The sequence below is a fragment of the Paramisgurnus dabryanus genome, chromosome 12 (genome assembly GCF_030506205.2).
Source record: "Paramisgurnus dabryanus chromosome 12, PD_genome_1.1, whole genome shotgun sequence".
Classification (NCBI taxonomy): Eukaryota; Metazoa; Chordata; class Actinopteri; order Cypriniformes; family Cobitidae; genus Paramisgurnus; species Paramisgurnus dabryanus.
Genome location: NC_133348.1, coordinates 33618406 through 33638814, shown reverse-complemented (window position 1 = coordinate 33638814; position 20409 = coordinate 33618406). Strand labels below are relative to the sequence as shown.

The 20409-nt window shown below is 37.4% G+C and overlaps 1 protein-coding gene across 7 annotated transcripts in view; it reads left to right on the top strand.

Moving 5' to 3' along the window:
- nrxn3b (neurexin 3b) overlaps positions 1-20409 on the top strand; it is a 398467-nt gene that overhangs the window by 307882 nt on the left and 70176 nt on the right. For all 7 annotated transcript variants that reach the window (XM_065268757.1, XM_065268754.1, XM_065268752.1 and 4 more), the window contains one exon: positions 19627-19798. In XM_065268757.1, the coding sequence (XP_065124829.1) occupies positions 19627-19798 (172 nt within the window). The remainder of the gene's footprint in view (positions 1-19626; positions 19799-20409) is intronic.

The following is a 20409-nucleotide window of genomic DNA, read 5'->3' as shown; positions in this document are numbered from 1 at the left end:
GTGCATTTGCTCCATTGCTTGATTTACATAATTCCTTTAGTAAATCAGATGCTAAAACAAAGCAAATAAACAGTGCTTTAAACTGGTGAAATTCAATTTGAGTGAATCTGCCCCTTAATCCTGTATTGTAACCCCATTTCGGGTGCTATGAAGAAGAATGGCAATGAGCTCTGTAAAAATCGCCAGTCAAAGATAAAAACGTGCTTTACTTTACACTTCAAATGCCCACACTATAACAGTTGACAGATATCGCTATAGGTTCAATCTGTGATTTAATTTTGATCTTCGCCCTGTGATCTTTTGATTCAATGCCCAGTTATATGACAGGAAGAGCGAGCGTACCATATTAAAGTCAAGTTTCAGAGACTGCTCGCTTTTAAAATGTCCAGTGCACCAAAATCTAGGCCACTCACAATGATCATGCCGTAATGCTATTCCAAGTAGACAGGCGACCTAGATTCTCCCCGCTATTCATCCAACCATTTTACCTATTCTTATTCTTCCCCCCTTCTATCACAGATAGTGAGAGCGATCTTTCTCTATCCATCTTGCCCTGGGAACATCTGGCAGGTTGGCCACATGTCATCTCCGTTTTCTCTGATGGAAAGCCAGGGGGTGTTTTTTTTTTAGGGGGGTGGGCCACATTAAAAACTCTTCCGTGCTTCTTCACAGCATGCCGTTCTTCTGCATTACAAGTCATCAACCCTTTTTTTGATGGTTTTCATCTACAACCTTGTATTTTAATCATTGCTTCATTTAAGATTCATTTTCTTCTCTCGCCATTGATCATTGCTAAAAACTAGACGGGGATCCATTGATTAAGGTGAAGCATATTGGCCACGCTCATCAACGCAGCAGGGAGGACGGTTGCACGCGCGGAAATATGATATCTTCATACGGTAATGGGGTCTCACTGCGAAGCATGCTTTTGATGTGCATACTCTAGTCTAGAGGGTCTGGATATGAGAAATAAGTGCGCATTAGTGCGCTGTGACCCGAGACAAAGAAACCACCACAAATCACAGGAGGACTTCTCCATGAAAGATTTTCTCATCTTGTTTAGACAGCAAGGAACCATTTATCTCACCGACTGGTTTTCGCAGCACTTTCCTCCATTACATTACTGGCCCTTTCTCAAAGACTTGTTTATTTCGCTGAAGTTTAATTCAGATTTGTACTGGCCAGACAGCTGCCTGTGTCTGCAGTCTTTTGATGCTTTGGCAAGCAAATCTGGAGAATGAAAAGGGCCGTGTTTGTGCTTCGTCAGCACTTCGAACATCTCAGTAAGCCTCAATGGCTGAAAAGCTTTCTTACAATGCAGCAGGTTTCAGGTTCCCACCTGCAAAACATCAGCTTTAATTTGGAATTAAACTTTTCTTGTACCCTGCTAAAAAACAACCTGTTTAGACCAGCAGGAACTCAATGCTGGTTTGTGCTGGTCCTGCTGGTGGATAGTTCCCTCGAAAAAATGCTGGTCCACAAAAGACAATGTCACCAAGACTTCTGTAGTTATCCAGCTATCATAAAAACACCACATAGTCGCTGTATACTAGTCTAAACCAGTAAGAAGATCAATACACTACTGTATGGAAAGATGTGGAAAAAAATAAAATACCTCTGCAGTTTTGCCTTTATTCAACTATTTATTAGTATTGTGGTCATTTCAGTCCAGTGTCTTTTGAATTTCAACAAAAGCAAACCTCAAAAGTCACAAAACAGCCATGTAAAAGACTGAGAGCATGCCAAAACACATAAAAGATGTGGGTAATCATATCAAATATTCATTATTCAATTGATGCTAAAATAAACACAAAACATTAGTGTTGTGCTGTTTCAAAATGAAATTGTTTTCATTGATCTAAAAACATTGCATCTTTGTTATTTTGACCTTTTTGTCCTGTTTCAATTTGCAAATTCAAACACTGTAAATGCAAATAAAAACATTATTTTATTAGAAATTTGGTAGGAATGGTGTCAGTAGTTAACAGAATGAAACTTAAAGGGAAACCAGGCAAGTCTGCGTAATATTTCTCTACGAGCTCCCCCTAGTGTCTGAAAGTAAATGCTTTCAAACACACTGTCGTAAAAACGAACTGTTGTCCGTCCCCCCTCGGAACAAAGTTTATCATCTTATTTCCAATCCAGTTATGTTAGGTAAGTAATATTTCCTTTACAACTGATTTTTTTATTTTTATTTTGTTGTCATGTAATAGTATTTTTACCGTGAACGACCGATATGAACGAGGCAAACTACTGCTTTCGTGTTTTGTTTTTTATTGGGAGAGTGGGCATGAGAATAATAGAATTATAAATAAATAAATAAATATATAAAGACAAGCAAAGGGAAAACGTAATTCGTCTGTGTTGCCTCTGTGTTGTTTGCCGCAAAGTGATCCTGCTTCTTGCAATATCTGAGACTTTGCGCGACTGAAGGACACCGGGTCGGATACAGCGAACTTGCAAGTGGGGTATTCTTCCTACAGACAGTAGGGGCGGGCGAGAGAGTCTTCATTCGTCCGGTAATGAGTCATTTAACAATATACCGACTTGCGAAGATGATTTATTAACATAAAAATGCTGCCTTGTGTCCCTTTAATGATAATTTTTTAAAAAACATACCATTAATAGTAAATTCAGAAAAGAAACATGGAGTGCTCTCTAGTCTCAAAAATTTTTCCACGACAGCGTATATCATTCATTTTAAAATGACCCTACTTTCTTAAAAATAAAGGTTCTTCATGATGCATAGGAGAACCATTTTTGGCTAAATGGTTACATGAAGAGTCTTTTTATACCTGGCATTAGAGTCCGCTGCTTGTGTTTTAGGAAACAAGTTTTGTACATGTATATGTAAGAGCTTTCTCTGATATTTGATAAAGCAACTGATAAAGTAAGCTCGCGCCACTTTCAAACATTTGCAAAATGAAAGCCTAAAGATTGTGCTAAAAGTTATGTCCAATGGAAAAACATTATGTTCTGTACATCATATCAGATCAATAGAGGGTTTTCACCGACGTCACGTTCTGGGCGGTAACCCGGATGCGCGGCCATTGTGGAGGCACTCGGTGTAAAGAACTGAACGCAGTACAATGGAGTATTGTGCGCTTCAGATACTTTAAGTGAATTTAGAGATGTCTAAACAACAGAAAATGCGTCTAAGATGCAAAGGCATATAGGGAAGGACTTGTATTTCGAGAACTTGCAATTTATAGGCAATGCAGATCCCTACGAGTTAGCTCCCTCTTCTTGGATTCGTGACGACCCGGCGATTCTTCCTTCATTTGCATCCCGCCGAGCCCATTTTGTCATTGTCAGCTTTATTTATAAAGCTAATTTAAAATAGCCAGTGTCCTACCAAAGGGCTTTACAATAAAAAAGCACACAATAAAAGCAATAATTGTTTTTACCATTTACTATTAAAAATATTATTACAATATTAACTTGTTATAAGCAATAAAACACACAAGCCATTGCAGCGCAAATTTTAGTTGTGTTTAAGTACATTTTGTGCATACACTAAAAGTATACTTTTAAAAAGTACATATTAAATACTCTTTAAATAAAGCACAAGTAGAAGCATACTTGTTTTATACTTTATGTACTTCAATCATATTTCTAATACAATACTATTTTTCCTGAGCTTTGCCAGCCACAAGCGCCTCCTCTGATAATTTCTTGCATTCCTTTCCCTGGTTTTTAATAACTTTTGAAATACGATAATATTCCAAATGTTTTTCTCGATCTGTCCTATTGATACAACCTCAAACCCAGCAATATTTAACAATTTTCCATGAAGACGTTCGGGATATACATCAGTGCCTGTGCTCTGTTGTGATGCAGAGTGCCTCCAATATGGCGACCTCCGCTCTGATGACGCGTCGTGAAAACCCTCTATAGGCGGAGAGTAGGCGGTGTTTGTGGCTGCTTGAACAGATTCGACCACATGCTACACTATAAAAGCAAACCAGTAGAATGCATTTTCGACCTCTGAATTTGGTCGAAAGTGGACGAGCTCAAAATATTTTACACCACGTTTGCACCTGTCTTTAGCATCGTCCACTTGTGATCCGATTGACCAAAACACATCTTAATACCAGGTATAAATAGTTCTTGTATGGCATCGCTGAAAAGAACCTTTATGTACATTTATTTTTAGGGCATGTTCATACTTGTAGTTCGTTTTTTTGGTTCTTTTGGTCTAGACCAAAAAAGAAAGAAGTATATTAAGTCCTAGTTCGCTTAGCTTTCACACTGGCATTTTATTAGCGAACTTAAAGATAACAAATCTTAATACGTAAGGTTAAGGTCACCACCTCATTGGTCGGCTTTGATTATGAATTTTATGTGATGATACTCCACAACAACAATGCTGCCATTTGTAACCATTGACTTCCATAGTAGGAAAAACAAATATGATTGAATTCAGTGGCTACCGTTAACTGTGTGCGTTAACCCTAACCCTCATTTATCATTTAAATACTTCCATCATATTTGTTTTTCCTACTATGGAAGTTAATGGGTACAATCAGCTGTGTGCTTACCATCATTTATCAAAATATCTTCATTTGTGTTCATCAAAATAAAAAATCTCATACAGGTTTGTAACAACATGAGGATGAGTAAATGATGACAGAATTTTCATTTTTCTGAGAGCATCAATCTATAAACCAAATCTTTTTTCAAATGTCCCTTTTTTCATAACATTGTAACTTAAATTTTGTATTAGGAGAGAAAAAAATAACAATTAAAATGAAAAATTAAAGCTCCAATAAATTCAGTGAAATTCAGGATGTTGTTAAAAGTTATTTTCCAACAAAAGTATGTATTAAAGTGCTAAAAATGTGATATATCAACAATCCTTAGTGTGTGGTTCTGATCTTGACATTTAAAGGAACCAAAGCGTGTGTCTAGGCAGGCAGCTGTGGCTGGATCGAGGTCTAGATCTGCTTGTTATTTCCACTTTATCTCTTCCCTTTCTTGTTTGTCCTTTGCCTGTCACTGCCTCCCCACATCGTGACTTTTGCGCATTGCCCATCAGTAGCAGGTTGTTTCTGAAAGTTTTCCACCTGGATAGCCTCAGATTAACTGTAATGCTTCTGTCATATTGCTCATTTAACTTTCAGGAGCAGGTGATGGTGAATTGTTCATTGTTCATGCTTTCTGCCAGAGGAGGAGAGGCAAAACTTAGAAACACGTTACCATGGCAACTCAAAGCTCGCTGTCCATCATCAGTGCTTGCTGAACTTTACACAGCATAGGTTATGCAGCCGTACGAGCCTGTGTTTTTATATTTCGTCTCTTTCATCTGCATATCAGTATGCTTTTATGAAACAACAAATGTCTGATTCGAAAATGCTTTAATGCTCTGTTTACCCTACATTAGGAAAATAAAGAAACAGAGAATAGATTTTGTTCGGATTAATTTATGTAGCACAGTTTTAACTCGGGTCCAAATTGAAATTGCTTTAATTCGCAAACACATTTAAATTAAATACCTACAGCTTGGATTCCAATTAGATTACAAAGCTGTTTCAATTTCATTAACCAAATCCCTAATGGACTTTCACAGCTCTGTACTTCCCAGTGAATATTACATTTACTTTTGCTTTTTTTAATGAACCCCAGCCGAGCACTTCAAAGCATAAATCTAACAAAGTTTAGCAGGGTTTATATTTAAAACAAGAAAAAAAGATATTTGACAGTGTGGAGAGATAAAAAAAACTTAAACTGTAGAGATATAGTCTCGGAAAAGAATTGTTAAAGTTAGCTTTTCAAGTAAATTGATTTTGTTTAAAGGATGTTTAGATGAAGCACTGGCCACACACTGGTTGACAAGTGATAAAATAATGCCGTGGGTATGACAACATACAGACACAAGTTACAGATAAAGACTTTTGCACTTTAAAAATGAACAAAGTGGGTAGATTAGGTTGGTGTTCTAGCTCAAACTGATATATCATTAAGCTTATTTATTTCTTCATGTTATTTCTGTATATGTTGTCCAACCTTGTTCAAGCTGTCAAAACACAAATAGATAAATTGTTACATAGACGTCTGTACATAATGTTTCCTCCAGCCTGTTTATGTCTCATTCATTAGATGTCTAATACGCAAGCAATTCCTTCAGCAAACCCCCTTTCCAAAAATTACACCCATAGCTTTCAGCGACAGCTGGAATAAAAATTTCAAACTATATTTAGTGTTTCTTTGTTTAGTAGACAATTCTTTAAAAATATGAATAGGCACTAAATTATGTCAAAAATCAGAATGATATCAAAGGGACAGTTCACCCAAAAATGAAAATTGTGTCATTGTTTATTTACCATTACATTGTTCTAAACCTGTATGCATTTCTTTATCTGTTGAATGCAAAAAAAGATAATTTGTTAAATGATAGTAAGTAAACAGTTGACGGTACCCATTGACTTCCACAGTAGGAAAAACAAATACTATTGAAGTTAATAGGTACCATTAACTTTCTGCGTACAATCATTGATCAAAATATTTTCAGTAAGGACAGTGAAGAGTGTGGTAAGAGATAAGGTGGGATTGGGAAACGACTGCAGACCACATTAAAACTTTTATCCTACTTGGACTGCAACACAGCGCCCCCTAATTTTGACTTTTATCATTTGCAATGTATTCAGTTGCATCTTTAATTATTTGTCTCTAAAAGATTTAGGGCCAGATTTATTAAATAGATCAAATAAGATGAGAGAGCAATTCCAAAAAGCGCAGATGGGAGTGGTAATATCTGCGGAGTGGACATGCTTTTTTCGGCGTTAAATAATTGCACAAATACCAGTTATAACACACGTGCAAACATTAGTAAATCAGGTTGCGTAAATCATTTAAATAATCTCCTCCTAACTATTAGAAATGCATATGCAATAAACTCAGTTGCAAAAATTACCAGACCACACCTTTTCAACGCTAATGATCCACTGCGCGTCTTTGGTAAATACCAACAAGCTTTAATTTGTGGCTCGCATAACAGTAAATAATATGGTGATATGATCATGCAGGAATGCGCTTTTTCTATCTTTTATGCTCTGGATGCTAACTACGAAAAAAAAACATAAAATTAAAAGAAATGTGGCCCCCTAGTGGTTCGAGGGCACTGCATACGCACATTATAAGAATACTTGGTATTATGGAAATTCTGTTTTTTGTCATTAAGGGAAATCATCTTGTCTCAGTTACAAGTTTGACTGGTAAATAATAAAGAAGAAGAATTTGCCCCCTTTTGTATTTATTGCATTGCATATTGTCACTGTAAAAAAAAATATGCAGTATGAAGTTTAAACAACTTGGTTTCGCAAGTCAATTCAACCTACTATTTAAAATTCAACCTACTATTTAAAAGTTTAACTTTAAAAAAAAAGTTTACATAATTTATAAAATCAAGTTGAAATTGTTTAGCTTCATTTTTTAAGTTAAAGTAACACAAAAAAATATGTTGATTTGACCTAACTTTTGATACTTTGCGGTAAATGTGGCTCTCCTATTGATTTTGACCTATCAGTGTGGCTCTCATGAAAAAATAGTAAAGACCACTGCCTTAAAGGGACTGGCAGCGAAAGACAGTCTTACTTGGTAGCAATGAACTGACTTAAGTGACATTTGTGAAAATTTCAATTACTGAAAATTACCAACCTTTTCTATTTCCATTAAAGTGAAATTACTGAAACTAAACATAAGAGTCTGATAGAAGCAAATTCTGCTCATTTAGAAGAAAACATGTCAGATGCACTTACGGCGCATTCACACAGGGCGAAAGCATTAACGCTTGACGGAAGGCTTGTCTGAAGCATGGCCAAGAGCCAATCACAGTGGCCGCAGCACATACTCCGGTCTTCCATAAACGTAATTGGCTGACTCTGCCTAGGTTATTTGCATAAGGCAATCTGATTGGCTGACGCTCCCGTTACCGCTTGAAAAGTAAAAAAAATTTTAAACTTCTGCCGCGAGCAACGGCACTGACGCAGCGCAGACGGATACACAATTCAGTTCGCCAACGCTTGACTTCACCCATTAAAAGTGAATGGGAAGCATCAACGCTTACGCCCCGTGTTTTGCATCTGAGCAACTTCAAAATTGGCCATAACTTTTGCCATATTAAACTTATTTCATCAAACAATATCCATTTTTATTATTGTACAGAATGCTTTCAAAACTGTCAGTGGGCTGGTTGTTGACATGACATTGATTGATTTATATTGAGCGAGACAGAGACCGTGTCTAGTGAAACCTCAGCTGGAGGTCATTACTGCTCCGTTTCTGTGGTCCTGTTCTCAAAGTGAAGTCCAATCGTTTAGTCTGTTCTCAACACTTGAATGTGTTACGGGCAGCTCATAAATCATCGCTGTATACATGCCTTGATTTGTTTGAGAGGGTAATTGAAATGTCTCAAGTGAACTCAAAGGGCATCAGTGAGTTAGTTGGACTGCAGTGGAACTATAATACAGAATTCAATATATCTTATCATCCGTCCATGGGCTGTGCTGGGATTCGTGTGCACAGGTGATTGCTTTCAAGGTGCTGTGTCATACCCGGGGAAAGCTATCTGTTAGCATCCCAATGGCAGTGGCTGATGTGTGTCCCTTCTAGAATTACACAGCCTGCTTGCTGCCATCTTGGGGCACTCAGTTTGGGATGCCGTTTTTTTTTTAAGCCACGTGATGTTTAGACGCCATCGAATTCTTTTTATTGTTCTAAAAATCTTGACGTTTTAAAATGGTCGTATGATGTGATTTCATGTTTCCCTTTGTCTTTGGAGGGTTTAAAGCTGTTCCTGCATATAGAAGATCTATAAAGTCGCAAAGATCCCAAAGAGATATACTTTTTAAAAGTGAAGGCTTCCTAAAATGCCCCCACATATCCAAACCACTGTGTGGAAAGATTTGCATAACACAGCCCAAATGCCACAAATAAAGAAGGCATAACTTTTATTTTCTCTGTAATATTGTTACCGCTGCCGCCATGTCGTGGAGATGCTGTGCTTAGGGAGCTGATATTTAAAATATGGTAAGCTGTTATATTTCTGTCACATGCTTAAGGTATTCACCAACCCACTGGAAAGCGGGATCACTGGATCACGTTTCAGATAGGCGGGGCATAGAATAACAACAATAATGTACGATATGTGAAACATAATGTGTTTTTTGAAACATAATTCGCGTAAACACATTGCATTACCATGCAAACCCATGACCTTTGCGAAGGTAACGCAATGCTCTACTTTTAAGGTATTAAACGAAATTACAAAAAGGTTTGTGTTTAGTTAGATAGTGTAAATTAGTTATTATCTGTCACTTGGCACCACAAACTTTCACTTTTAAATAAAAATAAATCACCTTGTTTTTGAACTTTATCCTGCTGTCTCAATTTTGACTGCTACACAAACAATATGAATATTTGAATAATCAACTTATTACTTTTATACTGTAACTCCTTCAGAGATTGTAACATTCCCTCTCTCACATTTCTGTTTCTCTTTGTACATACAGTATATGCACAGGCATCCATATCTGATGAGGAATTTAAAATAAGTGCACATTTGAATTTCTCTGTGTATATTTAAGTTTTACTATGAAATACACCTAAGTGAGTATGGGGTCGCATCTGTTTATCTGCTCAATATAAAAATGATCAGATTTTCTTTTCTTGAGGCAAACAAGATGCTCTGTGCAACATCCACAGATCCCGCTGTGATAAAATGGATCATTAGGATTTGCACGAGTTTCTAAATCCCATGCCAGCTCAAATGTATGCTTTCATCAAGAGGGGCTAGGCAAATAATACAAATCTAAAACTTTTTCCTATTTGATCTAAAACTCAAATTGTTATGTCTAGGTATACACTGTAAAAAATGCTGGGTTATTTTCAACATAGCATTGGGTCAACAAGTGCCAAATCCAACCCACTGGGTTGTAATTGAACCTTTATGGGTTGTTTCAACACAAAATGCTGGGTTGGTTTAACCCATTGTTGAGTCACATATAAACAGTTTCTGGGTTAATTTAACGCATCGGCAAGGACAAACCTTTTTTTACCCAATAACCCATGTTTTTTTTAAACCCATAGTTTACAATTGGAAAAGATTGCAAATAAAAACAATGTTCAATTATAGACATGCATATTAAATAATTATGATATTAATTATGTCACTATGACACTTGATTATGAGAATATCTCATATTTGCAGTTGACAAATAATAAGGAAAATATTAAAGTCATACTCTAGTTAGGTTTGCAATGTGCCAAAAATAATAAGCGTTTGCAAAAGAGTTTTTCTCCGTTTGCATGCAATACGAACAACAGGCAATGCGAGGTAAATATTTAATAACTCGGTCCCAGAGTAGAAAAGAAGATCAAAGTGAAGCTTGGCTGTTTGACTTTGAGGGAAGAGCGAGTCAAACCCGTTACCCTTCACAATAGTGGTTAAGTCCACATTCAGTTTTCATCCGCCTCTCTGTTTCACAGTGGTAGCCTGTGCATATTAAGTCCTGGCCATACACCATACATTACATCATTACCAAAACATCTGTTTTAAATACTTAAACAGGAAGAAAAATCCCCAACAAAATGCTCATCCTCAGTAGATTGTATAAACATCAGGTGATCAAATATTGAAATTTAATAATCATTGTTATGCCATAGAACAGGGTCCAAATTTTGAAAACAACACAAAGCGAAGGGCCAATGACCACATGTTCTGGATTTCTATGCAAGCCAACTATTCCTGCTCATCTCCACTGGATCTACTCACCATTAATAGTGGTTCAATGGGTCACAAAACTCACTGTTTGGATCATATTATGTTTTTGTCAGTCATAGATCTGGTCAGAAAAAAATTTGGGGTGGTGTGTATAAAACTTTGCTTTCCATTTAATACGTAAAGTGAATTTTAAGTTCTTTTTAAGTATATGTAGGCTACTAGCCGCAAACATTAAAAAACAAGTCATTAATGAAATAAGAACAATGTATTCCTTGTTTAATTAAATTTAATATAATGAATATTTTAAGGCTACAAAAGTGATTTTCTTTTTGTCTTCTGTTGTTTGATTAACATTAATGACAGAGACAGCAGGTTCACATTGACAGTACTGACACTTCAATAATGAGTTCTGCACTGAGCCACGTCAAAAATCTAATTTCTTTCTCAAATGATTCTTTTCACTTCAAGTCCCAAATAATTGTTTTTACAAGAAAACTTGCTGAGATGATTTTTGTGGTCGGGAAAGATGAAAAAGAACAAAATTTTGTATGCGCATGTTGCTGGACATGCGAGTCCGAGCTGGATGGTGCCTTGCATGGCTGACACCGCCGTCGGTGTATGAATGGGTGAATGTAAGGCAATATGTAAAGCGTTTTGGATGACCATGGGTCTATATAAATGCAGTCCATTTACCATGTTGTCATATCCTTGACAATAATATTTGAATTACCCTGTGTTACAGTAACTTTAACAGCATCACTGCTGGATTTTTCCAGCATTTGATTTTTGGGTTGTTGCAAAAACAAATTTTTGTATAAAATAAAAACAAATTTTTGCATTTTAATAAAAACAAAAACCGAAGTGAGATTAAAAGTGTGTTCAATTCAATTGTTTGTTTTTTACAAGAATACTTGCTAAGATTTTGTTTATATGTCCGATCAAGACGGCAAAAAAACTGAATTTTTTGTGCATGCATTGTGGCTCTCTAACCGAATCCACAGCTTTAACTTTGGGGCTATTGTCATAGCAATCCTTGACAATGATTTTGTTAAGCCTCCCAAACATTTTTCTCTCATGGGCCGGATGTGCCTCGCGGGCCACCTATTGAGAAAACCCTGCTATGGAAGAGCCTTTTTTGTATCCCCAAAGATCCTTTCAGTCAGAACCAGTTCTGTCTTTACCATTTTATATTCTGTAGATTTTTCAGATCCGACTACTACAAAGTTCTTTATGGAACCATAAAGCCAGACAAAGAACCTTTTGGGAACCTGTATTGAACTGTACCTAAATGCATGGCCACACCCACCATAACAGTTTGCAATTTGATTGGCTAATAAATGTAATTATATTAAATTCCTTTTTATTGGTGCTGTTCAGGGATTGATGGGGGGTTTTGAAAGAGTTAAGACTTTTCTTTTAAGCATCAAGGAATACATCTGACAATAACTGAGTCTGCAAACACTTAGGTTTGGAAAAAAACTAGCTTGATGACAGATGAGAATTAAATGGCTCAAAAGGCCTTCCAAATCCGAAGATTTTGCCACTGTTTTCCATGCACATTAACACTTCATGTAATTAATTTTCAAGCATAAAACACAACTTTCTTCATGTCTCTATTGGGTTTAGGAATTAGGTAAACTAGTATGAATATTTCTGCCTGTTTTTCAACTCGTTTTGGGATTGAGTTAATGAAGAGACGACTATGAATGAATATGTATTGGCATTTTCTCTACTTAGCAGTATGTGCTAATAAGAATGTGCCTTACAGCACTCCTGAAATTAATAGGCAATTGACATAATTGAGGATTGCACAGACCGTCTGAGGCTGAGGAGGTCTGAAGATGTGTATAATGATATGTGAAGGAAGGGCTTTGGCATAATTAATAAATATTTAGCAAAGCAGCCATATTATTACTGTAAAGTGGTAACACTTTATTTTGATAGTCCACTTCAAAGACATTTTACCAACTATAAGTAACTTTGCAACTTCTTGTCAGCTATCAGTGGTTAAAGTATTACAACTCGTCAATATGAAGACGCATTTAGCTGTATAGACGGTTTTAGCAGTAACAACATAAACAAACGTCTTTCATGGAAGAAACGTTACTTCCGGCAAGCTTCCAAAAATAATCAATAACAAAAGAGTCAATGACCTTAGTTCAAATAATAGCTAAAACACTTAAAAAACGACATTGAGCTAACGTTACTTTGTAAATTAATGCATACAATGTTACCCAAGGATCGGCTGCCAAACCTTTCTTCACATAGCAGTGATCCATGATCACCGTCTTCCCTTGTCTTTAGGAAACCAAAACATTGTTTGTTCCAGAGTTCAGTTCAGCCGCTAGTCAGACCATTAAACAGAGATGGGAAGTTAAGTTCATGCCAGATGTGTAACTGTGACAATGCCCATGCATCTGATGAAACTGTCTATACTTATATATTATAGAAATATTATATCGTATCCACAGATCAGGTGTTTTATGCTGCGTTTACACCAGCCGCGTAGAGGCGGCAAGCGCGAGTGATTTCAATGTTAAGTCAATGTGAAGACGCGTTGACACGCGTCTGGGGGTCCCGCGGCGCGGATGAGGCATGTAGCGCAGTAGACGCGTTTCCGCCTCATTTGTGCGTCTAGTTCGCGCGAATGGCACGAATTGAGCTCCGTGCACGGTACGCGCGAATGGTGCTTTTGTGCATTTTGCGTTTCACGCGAATTTGTGTCTTACGCCCGAGTTGGAAAATTTGAACTTTGCCGGATTTTCGCACCGCGTTAACCAATCAGGAGCCTGCTTGCCTGGAGTCACTCATTCAGCATGAAGTCAAGTCTGTGAACAGCCAATCTGTATATTTTGTGAAACCATAATGTCATCACCCCATATCTCGACCCTACTCAGACACCGCTATGTCACGTATGGTTGTTGTTTTGAGTCGGTTTCGGTAGTTTCGTGTGTTCCCGGATATTACCTGAGACAGCACAGTGTTTACAGACTTCATTTTTAAACGAGGAAACTGGACTATCAAAATAAGGTATAAATTATTACAATTTATTACAAATTATTACAATTTACACACATATAATATCAGGTGTGTTGTGATGGATTGTTGGTTCACCATTTGCAAAGAAGATCCCATGTGAAAAGTGTTATGTAAAAACATGTCACTGTTTCCAAGGGCAGGCTTCCACAATGTCATTTCAAACCTGTATGTTATTATTGTTTTCCGTGAACCAATTAGTAAATACTCGGATCATTACCCGGTTCAAACATCGGTTCAAACATTGGGGGTTGAATTGTTAGTTGTTCATATGTTTTCATTACTCATTGTATAAATATTGGAGGGGTGGTAATAGCTATTAATGTTTGATTATTGATTCTTGTTCCGGAAACGACGCCTCTGCTTACATGCATCCCATACAATTACAGTTCATTGAAGCATCTCTCAAGCTCCAAATAGTAAAAAAAAATTGTATATGAGGTTTCAAAAGCCACACTGTAGTATTATGAGAGATATTTTGTGTATTTTTAATTTTATTATTACTTATTGCCCGGTACTGAATCTTACATCTTACCCAGGTACAAAATAATTTTGCATTGACATCAATAGGCATTGGTTTTTGCTTGACCAAGTGTTCTGTTTATGTATTCTGGTGATAATGTAAAGTAAACGTTGGATAATGAGAATACGTAATCCATATCACAGCCTTTTCCTTTTTTGTAGGTTGGCAATGAACTGCTGCAGATGCCAAGAGTTGCAAAAGTTTTCTTTAGAAATGTCCCTTAATGTGCTCCACAAAAAAAAAGGGTAAATATGTTTTTAATATTCGTGAGAAGTAGGAAAGTGAATGATGCTGCCCTCTAATGTACACTTGTGTCTGCGCTACGTGGTGCCTCTGTAGCGAGACGCATTTATACTCATTATCTGCGATTTTGCAAGCGCGTCCCTACTTTAAATTTTCAGGCGTGTTTCCCATTCCATTCACGCTGTGATATTAATGTTGGAATTAAGTTAGCAGGAGGGTCCTGACAGGGCCATCACTTTTCCTAACGATGAGAGCCCTGCAGACTTCCAAACGCTACAAATGTTCTCTGCCACCCTCCAAATATCACCAAATCACTCTAGCGTTTCACGGCTGACTGGTGGAAGAGGCCCTCAGTGCTTTGGCCTCGACTCAAACGGGAAGCCATCAATCTCGTCCAATCGATTCATCTCCCGCATGTTCGGCGATACAGTTTTGATGAGCTCTAACCTCACGCTAAATTTACCTCCTAGGTCACGTAGATGGCCTATGTAAATCTATCCGCGAGGATCAGTTGTACATTTAATACTCGATGTCATGGTCGGGGTCGCGTGGTAAGTATTTTTACTTTTAGTTCCAAGTCCCTGGGAAGATCTGGACTTTTATAGCAATATTAACGTTGATGACTACAGTTCATGACAAATTTTAGATTTTAGACTTTTTGTGCAGACTCAAGGGCACTCATGATTGGTTTCTTGATGTGCATGCTAATTTCTATGTGCAAATGCACCCATTATGACCGGTTATTGGTATGCATTCAGCAATTCAAATTACTTCTATTAGTAAACTTGTGTTGATGACGTATATTTTGCCTAAAACAATGTAACGCATTTGACTCAATATCGCTCGCTGCCACATTGCCTTGGGCGAGCAGCTTTTGCATTTCCTGCACAATGTGAATCGTGATGAACCGTTCTGTGGTTTCCATTCTGTCCGTGTGACGTTGTGGTAGGAAAATCAGACAAAAAAGCTGACATCTGGGTCATTACATAGCTACAGTGTAAACAGATGGCACGAGCGCTCATGTTGATGACGCATATGACTGGTTTGTATCCAAATAATTAAATGTGAAGACAGAACTGCAGGGGAGCGTGAATTAAATGGGGTTCGGACCAAGCGATCCAAACCGGCCTAAACTTTTGCCACTGAAGGGTGCGAAACTATTATTGGTCTGCCGTTGTGTTTACCAAGGTGATGGTTATTGCATATATTTCAGCCAAAAGATCAAGGCACCACGCTGCTGTCTGCAGGCTGCCACAGAGATAGAGGCTTTCTGCTAGAGATTTGATGCCTGGGGCTGACTTGTGTTGGAGCCATTGATCGGAGGGACGGAATTGGATTGTGTAGCTTATTACTGGTGTCAGCGAACATTACATGTGGGAGAGATAGAGCCCTTCTGCATCAGCACAGGCCCCTGCTGCAACTCAAATTACTTTTATCACTCTTGGTTACCCCGGTACCACCCACGGCGGAGCAACGGCAGACATTATGCTCTCAGTCGCGGCGAAATTCAGCAATAACCTTGTAAATGTTTGTCGCCATCTGGGAAACTCTGCATCAGGTTTTTTATCACAGAAAGTGAATCGTTCAACAAACATCAATCTTGTCTGTCGTTCCCTTTTTAATAAAAAAGTGCGTTTTCGTGTGCCGTCTTGCTGTAACGTGTTAATACTGCTACGTGAAAGGGGAATGACCGCAATAACGCGTAACAATGGACAGTCGTTGTTATCGGCAGAAATTGTTTTATTACAATTTATCTTTGCATTCCAGTGCTCTGAAAAGACAATGAAGGGCTTTGGGCCAGTGCAGTGTAATTGGAAATGTCAATCACACGGCCTGGCACTGCAAGTTGGGGAGGAGGGTGTTGCTAAAATTGAAGAGGTAGAAAGAGAAAGAAAGACATGAGATTCTTCAGAAAAGTCTCTAGTGAAACTTCCCGACTCACTCCCATTTGTTATCGTTTGAGGCTTCACAATGGGAACTGTCTGAAGTTGGATATCTAATGATCAGATGGTGCTGCCCCCTCAGCCATTACTGCATGCGAGTTAGCACATCTTTGGTTTTGCCTGGCCCAGAGCTGTTGTAATGTAAAGTTGCTGTGTCAGGGCCCTACTGTGCATTTGCAAATGAAAATTACTGTGCATAAATTATTTGGGTGCAGTTGGCTGACACCAGGACATCTGACATTGCAGCCTGGTCTCGCTGTTAAAAAGTAGTATTAATGCGTAACTTTTAAAAACACAAAAAAATATTTTTTTGTAAGTTTAAATAGATGTGAAGCGTATAATGTAGATGAACATTTACAAATCTTTCAAGCAATAAAGATTGCTGTATATCATTTTATCCAGATTATGTTTCCACCCTAATCCTACACCAAACCTTACCCTAAACCCAAACACTTTTTATACCATTTTTTTTTTATATATAAAATATTCTTTTTATTTTATGCAATGAAGTGGACAGAAATGGGTAGATGTGTAAAATATGTGTAACAATATAGCATTTAACTCATTCCCCACCAGCCTTTTTTGAAAAGTTGCCTGCATTGTGTGATTTTCACAAGAGTTTCACAAAATGCCTTCCAGGAAAATTTTCTTCTAAAAAAAATAAACATACAAATATATCAAATTAAAGAACAGACCCTCTGCTTTCAAACCAAATATAAACGAACAAAACGGGCAAAAAACATTTTAATCCTTTCTTAATTTGTTTCTCTGTTTTTTGGGTATTTTTCTTCAAAAATACAAATTTTTAGCAAAAAGCTGAAATAGCATTTTTGTGAAGGAATTTATCCGATTCAAAACGATTATTAAAACATACACGTAGTGTAAAATTCATATGAATGTTTTGCTTCAGTTTTTTATAAATTTGGTAAGAGAGATCACGGTATTACAGATTTTTTTTTAACAGTTTTTTCAGGCAAATGTGTTCTCTTAGTTGACGAGATAACTTGTCAATGGCAGAGAATGAGTTAAAAGACATTTAAGCCGCTAATACACTCCTACAAAAAAGTTTATTAAAATCATCTACTGTTAGAAATAAAAGCATAACGACAGACAAGTGTAAGCACAATAACTTATTTATTGCAAAATTTCAAAAGCTGTACCAGTAAAAATGACAATGTACTGCAGTCGCGTTCCCCTCTGGTGTACATGAAGTACAGAGAAGTATTAAAATTATTAATCTATGAGAACGATAACAAAAAATTAAAAAATAAAGTAAAATATAGATTTTATTTTTATTTTTTACTTTTTTTGTCTTTTGTTTTTCTAATTGGAAAATCTGTTCTTGTGACCTATGAAAATTTTGTATGATCATGTGATACTTGATTACTTGGAGATACATGTAGACTGTAAATAGTGTTATATCAGTGGTGTTAAATGGTCTGATGAAGAGCCTGTGGGCTCGAAACGTCACCTCTATACCATGCAATAATAATAATAACATTTTTAATACTTTTGGAGCTTTGGTGTTGCTGACTTTACATTCTTATACAATGAGGTTCATTTTTGTTGAGCACCCTATTAAGATTGATGTGCATGCTTTTGCCTGTTTTTTTAAATGTGAAAAATATCTTGTATGGATGCCCCAGTGTGAAATGAAGGTGGAGCACAAGAATGCTAATTGGATCCGGCAGATGTTGTTTAGTAACCTTCTGGGAGTGTCCAGTCATGTCATTTATGAAATATTCATGAGATACTTATTTAAAATAGTAGGATTTTTTTTATTGCTGATGTGCACATTTCAAGTAGTAGGTTAGTGTCAATAAATGACCTAGCTCAATGATGAAACTCTAGAGGTGCAGGCTGATAGCTCCTAGTATTGCGATCGGCCAGCCAATGAGCTCGCACAGCTCAAAGATTATATATTGAATAAAAGTTCGAATAAAGATATTATGAGGAATGTTTGTAACCAAACCAATCATGGGCCCCATTCACTTCCATAGTTGGAAAAAGAATACTATGGAAGTAAGCGGGGCTCAGGAGTAAATGATGACAGAATTTTCATTTTTGGGTGAACTATCCCATTAGCATTTATAATACACTGCTCATTAAAATCATGACGACACATCTCCAGTTTAATTGTTGAGCTCTTACCAGCAGGTTTTGGGTTACGTTCATTTAAAGTGAAGCATGCTGGGAGTCTATGGAGAGCCTTCAAAGAATGCTGAGAAACGGTGAAAGCTGGAGTGCGCAGTGTCAGATTAATTCATCACGCAGTTCGGGACGAAACGTCCACGTGTTTATTTACCTTTCCTTTTGTTTGAAAAATGGCTTCCTCTGTGCCATGCCTTGAGGACAAGTAATTACACCTACAAGAGTCCCGATGGGGATTAAAACAAATGACATGAGAAAAGAAATGTACTCCATCGAGTCTGGCATGTCTCGAAACCAATTCATGACGACTATGTGCTAATGTGAGCATGAACTTTGAAAATGAAAAGGGGTTTGTGGATAGCGGCTCGACTTGATTTTTCCCAATTTAGAGATGTCCTCAGGCCAACATATTGTGTTGAGCCAAGGACAAAAATTTTTTTATGAAACCTAAACCTGCCCCAAACCCCAACCCTAACAATAACTGAACCCTAAAATCAGAAGGAATGGATAAGTGAAAAACAATGAAGCAGCTAATCCTAATTGTGAGCTTAAACTTCTGAAATGTCCCAGGAATCAACATAATTTTGCGAGGACATCAACCATTTGGGACCTGCGTGCTAGTTTACTAGGCAAAAGACACCAAAGCAAGTTATTGATGTCTATGAGCGAATGAAGTAGAGTCTCCCTACAGGAACCATATGGGATACATATGTGGAAGGTGGAGGAGCATCTGTCTGTCTATTTGCCGTGGGTCGGTGCGAAATGTGTTAGTCATCGTCCCACATTTCTGTTGGCAGCTCTTTCGTATCAACGGGATTTAAAATTGCAGCAAACTTGGCATACAAATACATTTGCATCTCGTTTGGCAGCATCTTTGCGGAGGTTTCTAAAAGTGGAACAGTTTAACACGGAAATCTTTTACTGTTATTTAGGCTAGCACGTTTGTCCTCGGACACGGTGTTGAATCTGTGCAAATCCTCTGACGAAATTGTTTGATGTTTCTATTTCAGGAAGAAGGAAAGGTGTGCGTAACGTTCAATATCGGCACCGTGGACATCAGCGTCAAAGAGATGACCACAGACATCAACGATGGGAAATATCATGTGGTGCGTTTTACAAGGAATGGTGGGAACGCCACCTTACAGGTGGACAACTGGCCAATCAACGAGCACTTTCCATCAGGTAACATTGAGTTGTCAAAGAGTTCCTCAAAGAGAAGAGAGTTCTGGTAAATTAGGGAAATATTTCAAGTAAAAATTAAAATTAAATTATGTTTACTCACCCTTGTGTCATTCTGAACCTGTATTAACACACAATAATCCACTGGTTGCTCTATTCCCTTAAATTTAATGAGTGATGTCCAATTCATGAATGAATCAAATCTTTTTAATGAATTAGTTACTGCAAATCACAAAAGCAGTCATGTGGTCTACTTTTGTGACGTCTAGTCGTACTGCTTAATAAAGAGCGACCAGTATGTTCCTTTAATGTTTCAATGAACAAAAAACACCAGACAGGTTTGGAACTACATGAAGGTGAGAAAATACAGCAAGGGTAAAATTTTCATTTTTTTGTGAACTATTCTTTCAAACCCACTGGATATCACCTGCTCTGCAATTCAAGGGTTGTAAAGCAAAGAACGCCATCATTTTTCGCACATTTTCCGCCCATGTAATTTATAATCTCCATGTTTCAAGGCATGCAAATTCTCAAAAATGGGAACAGGTGTTGGTAATTACAACACTGATCGCCTTCTTGCTGCGAGCAGAAAAGGCGAAAAGAACAGAAAGAAC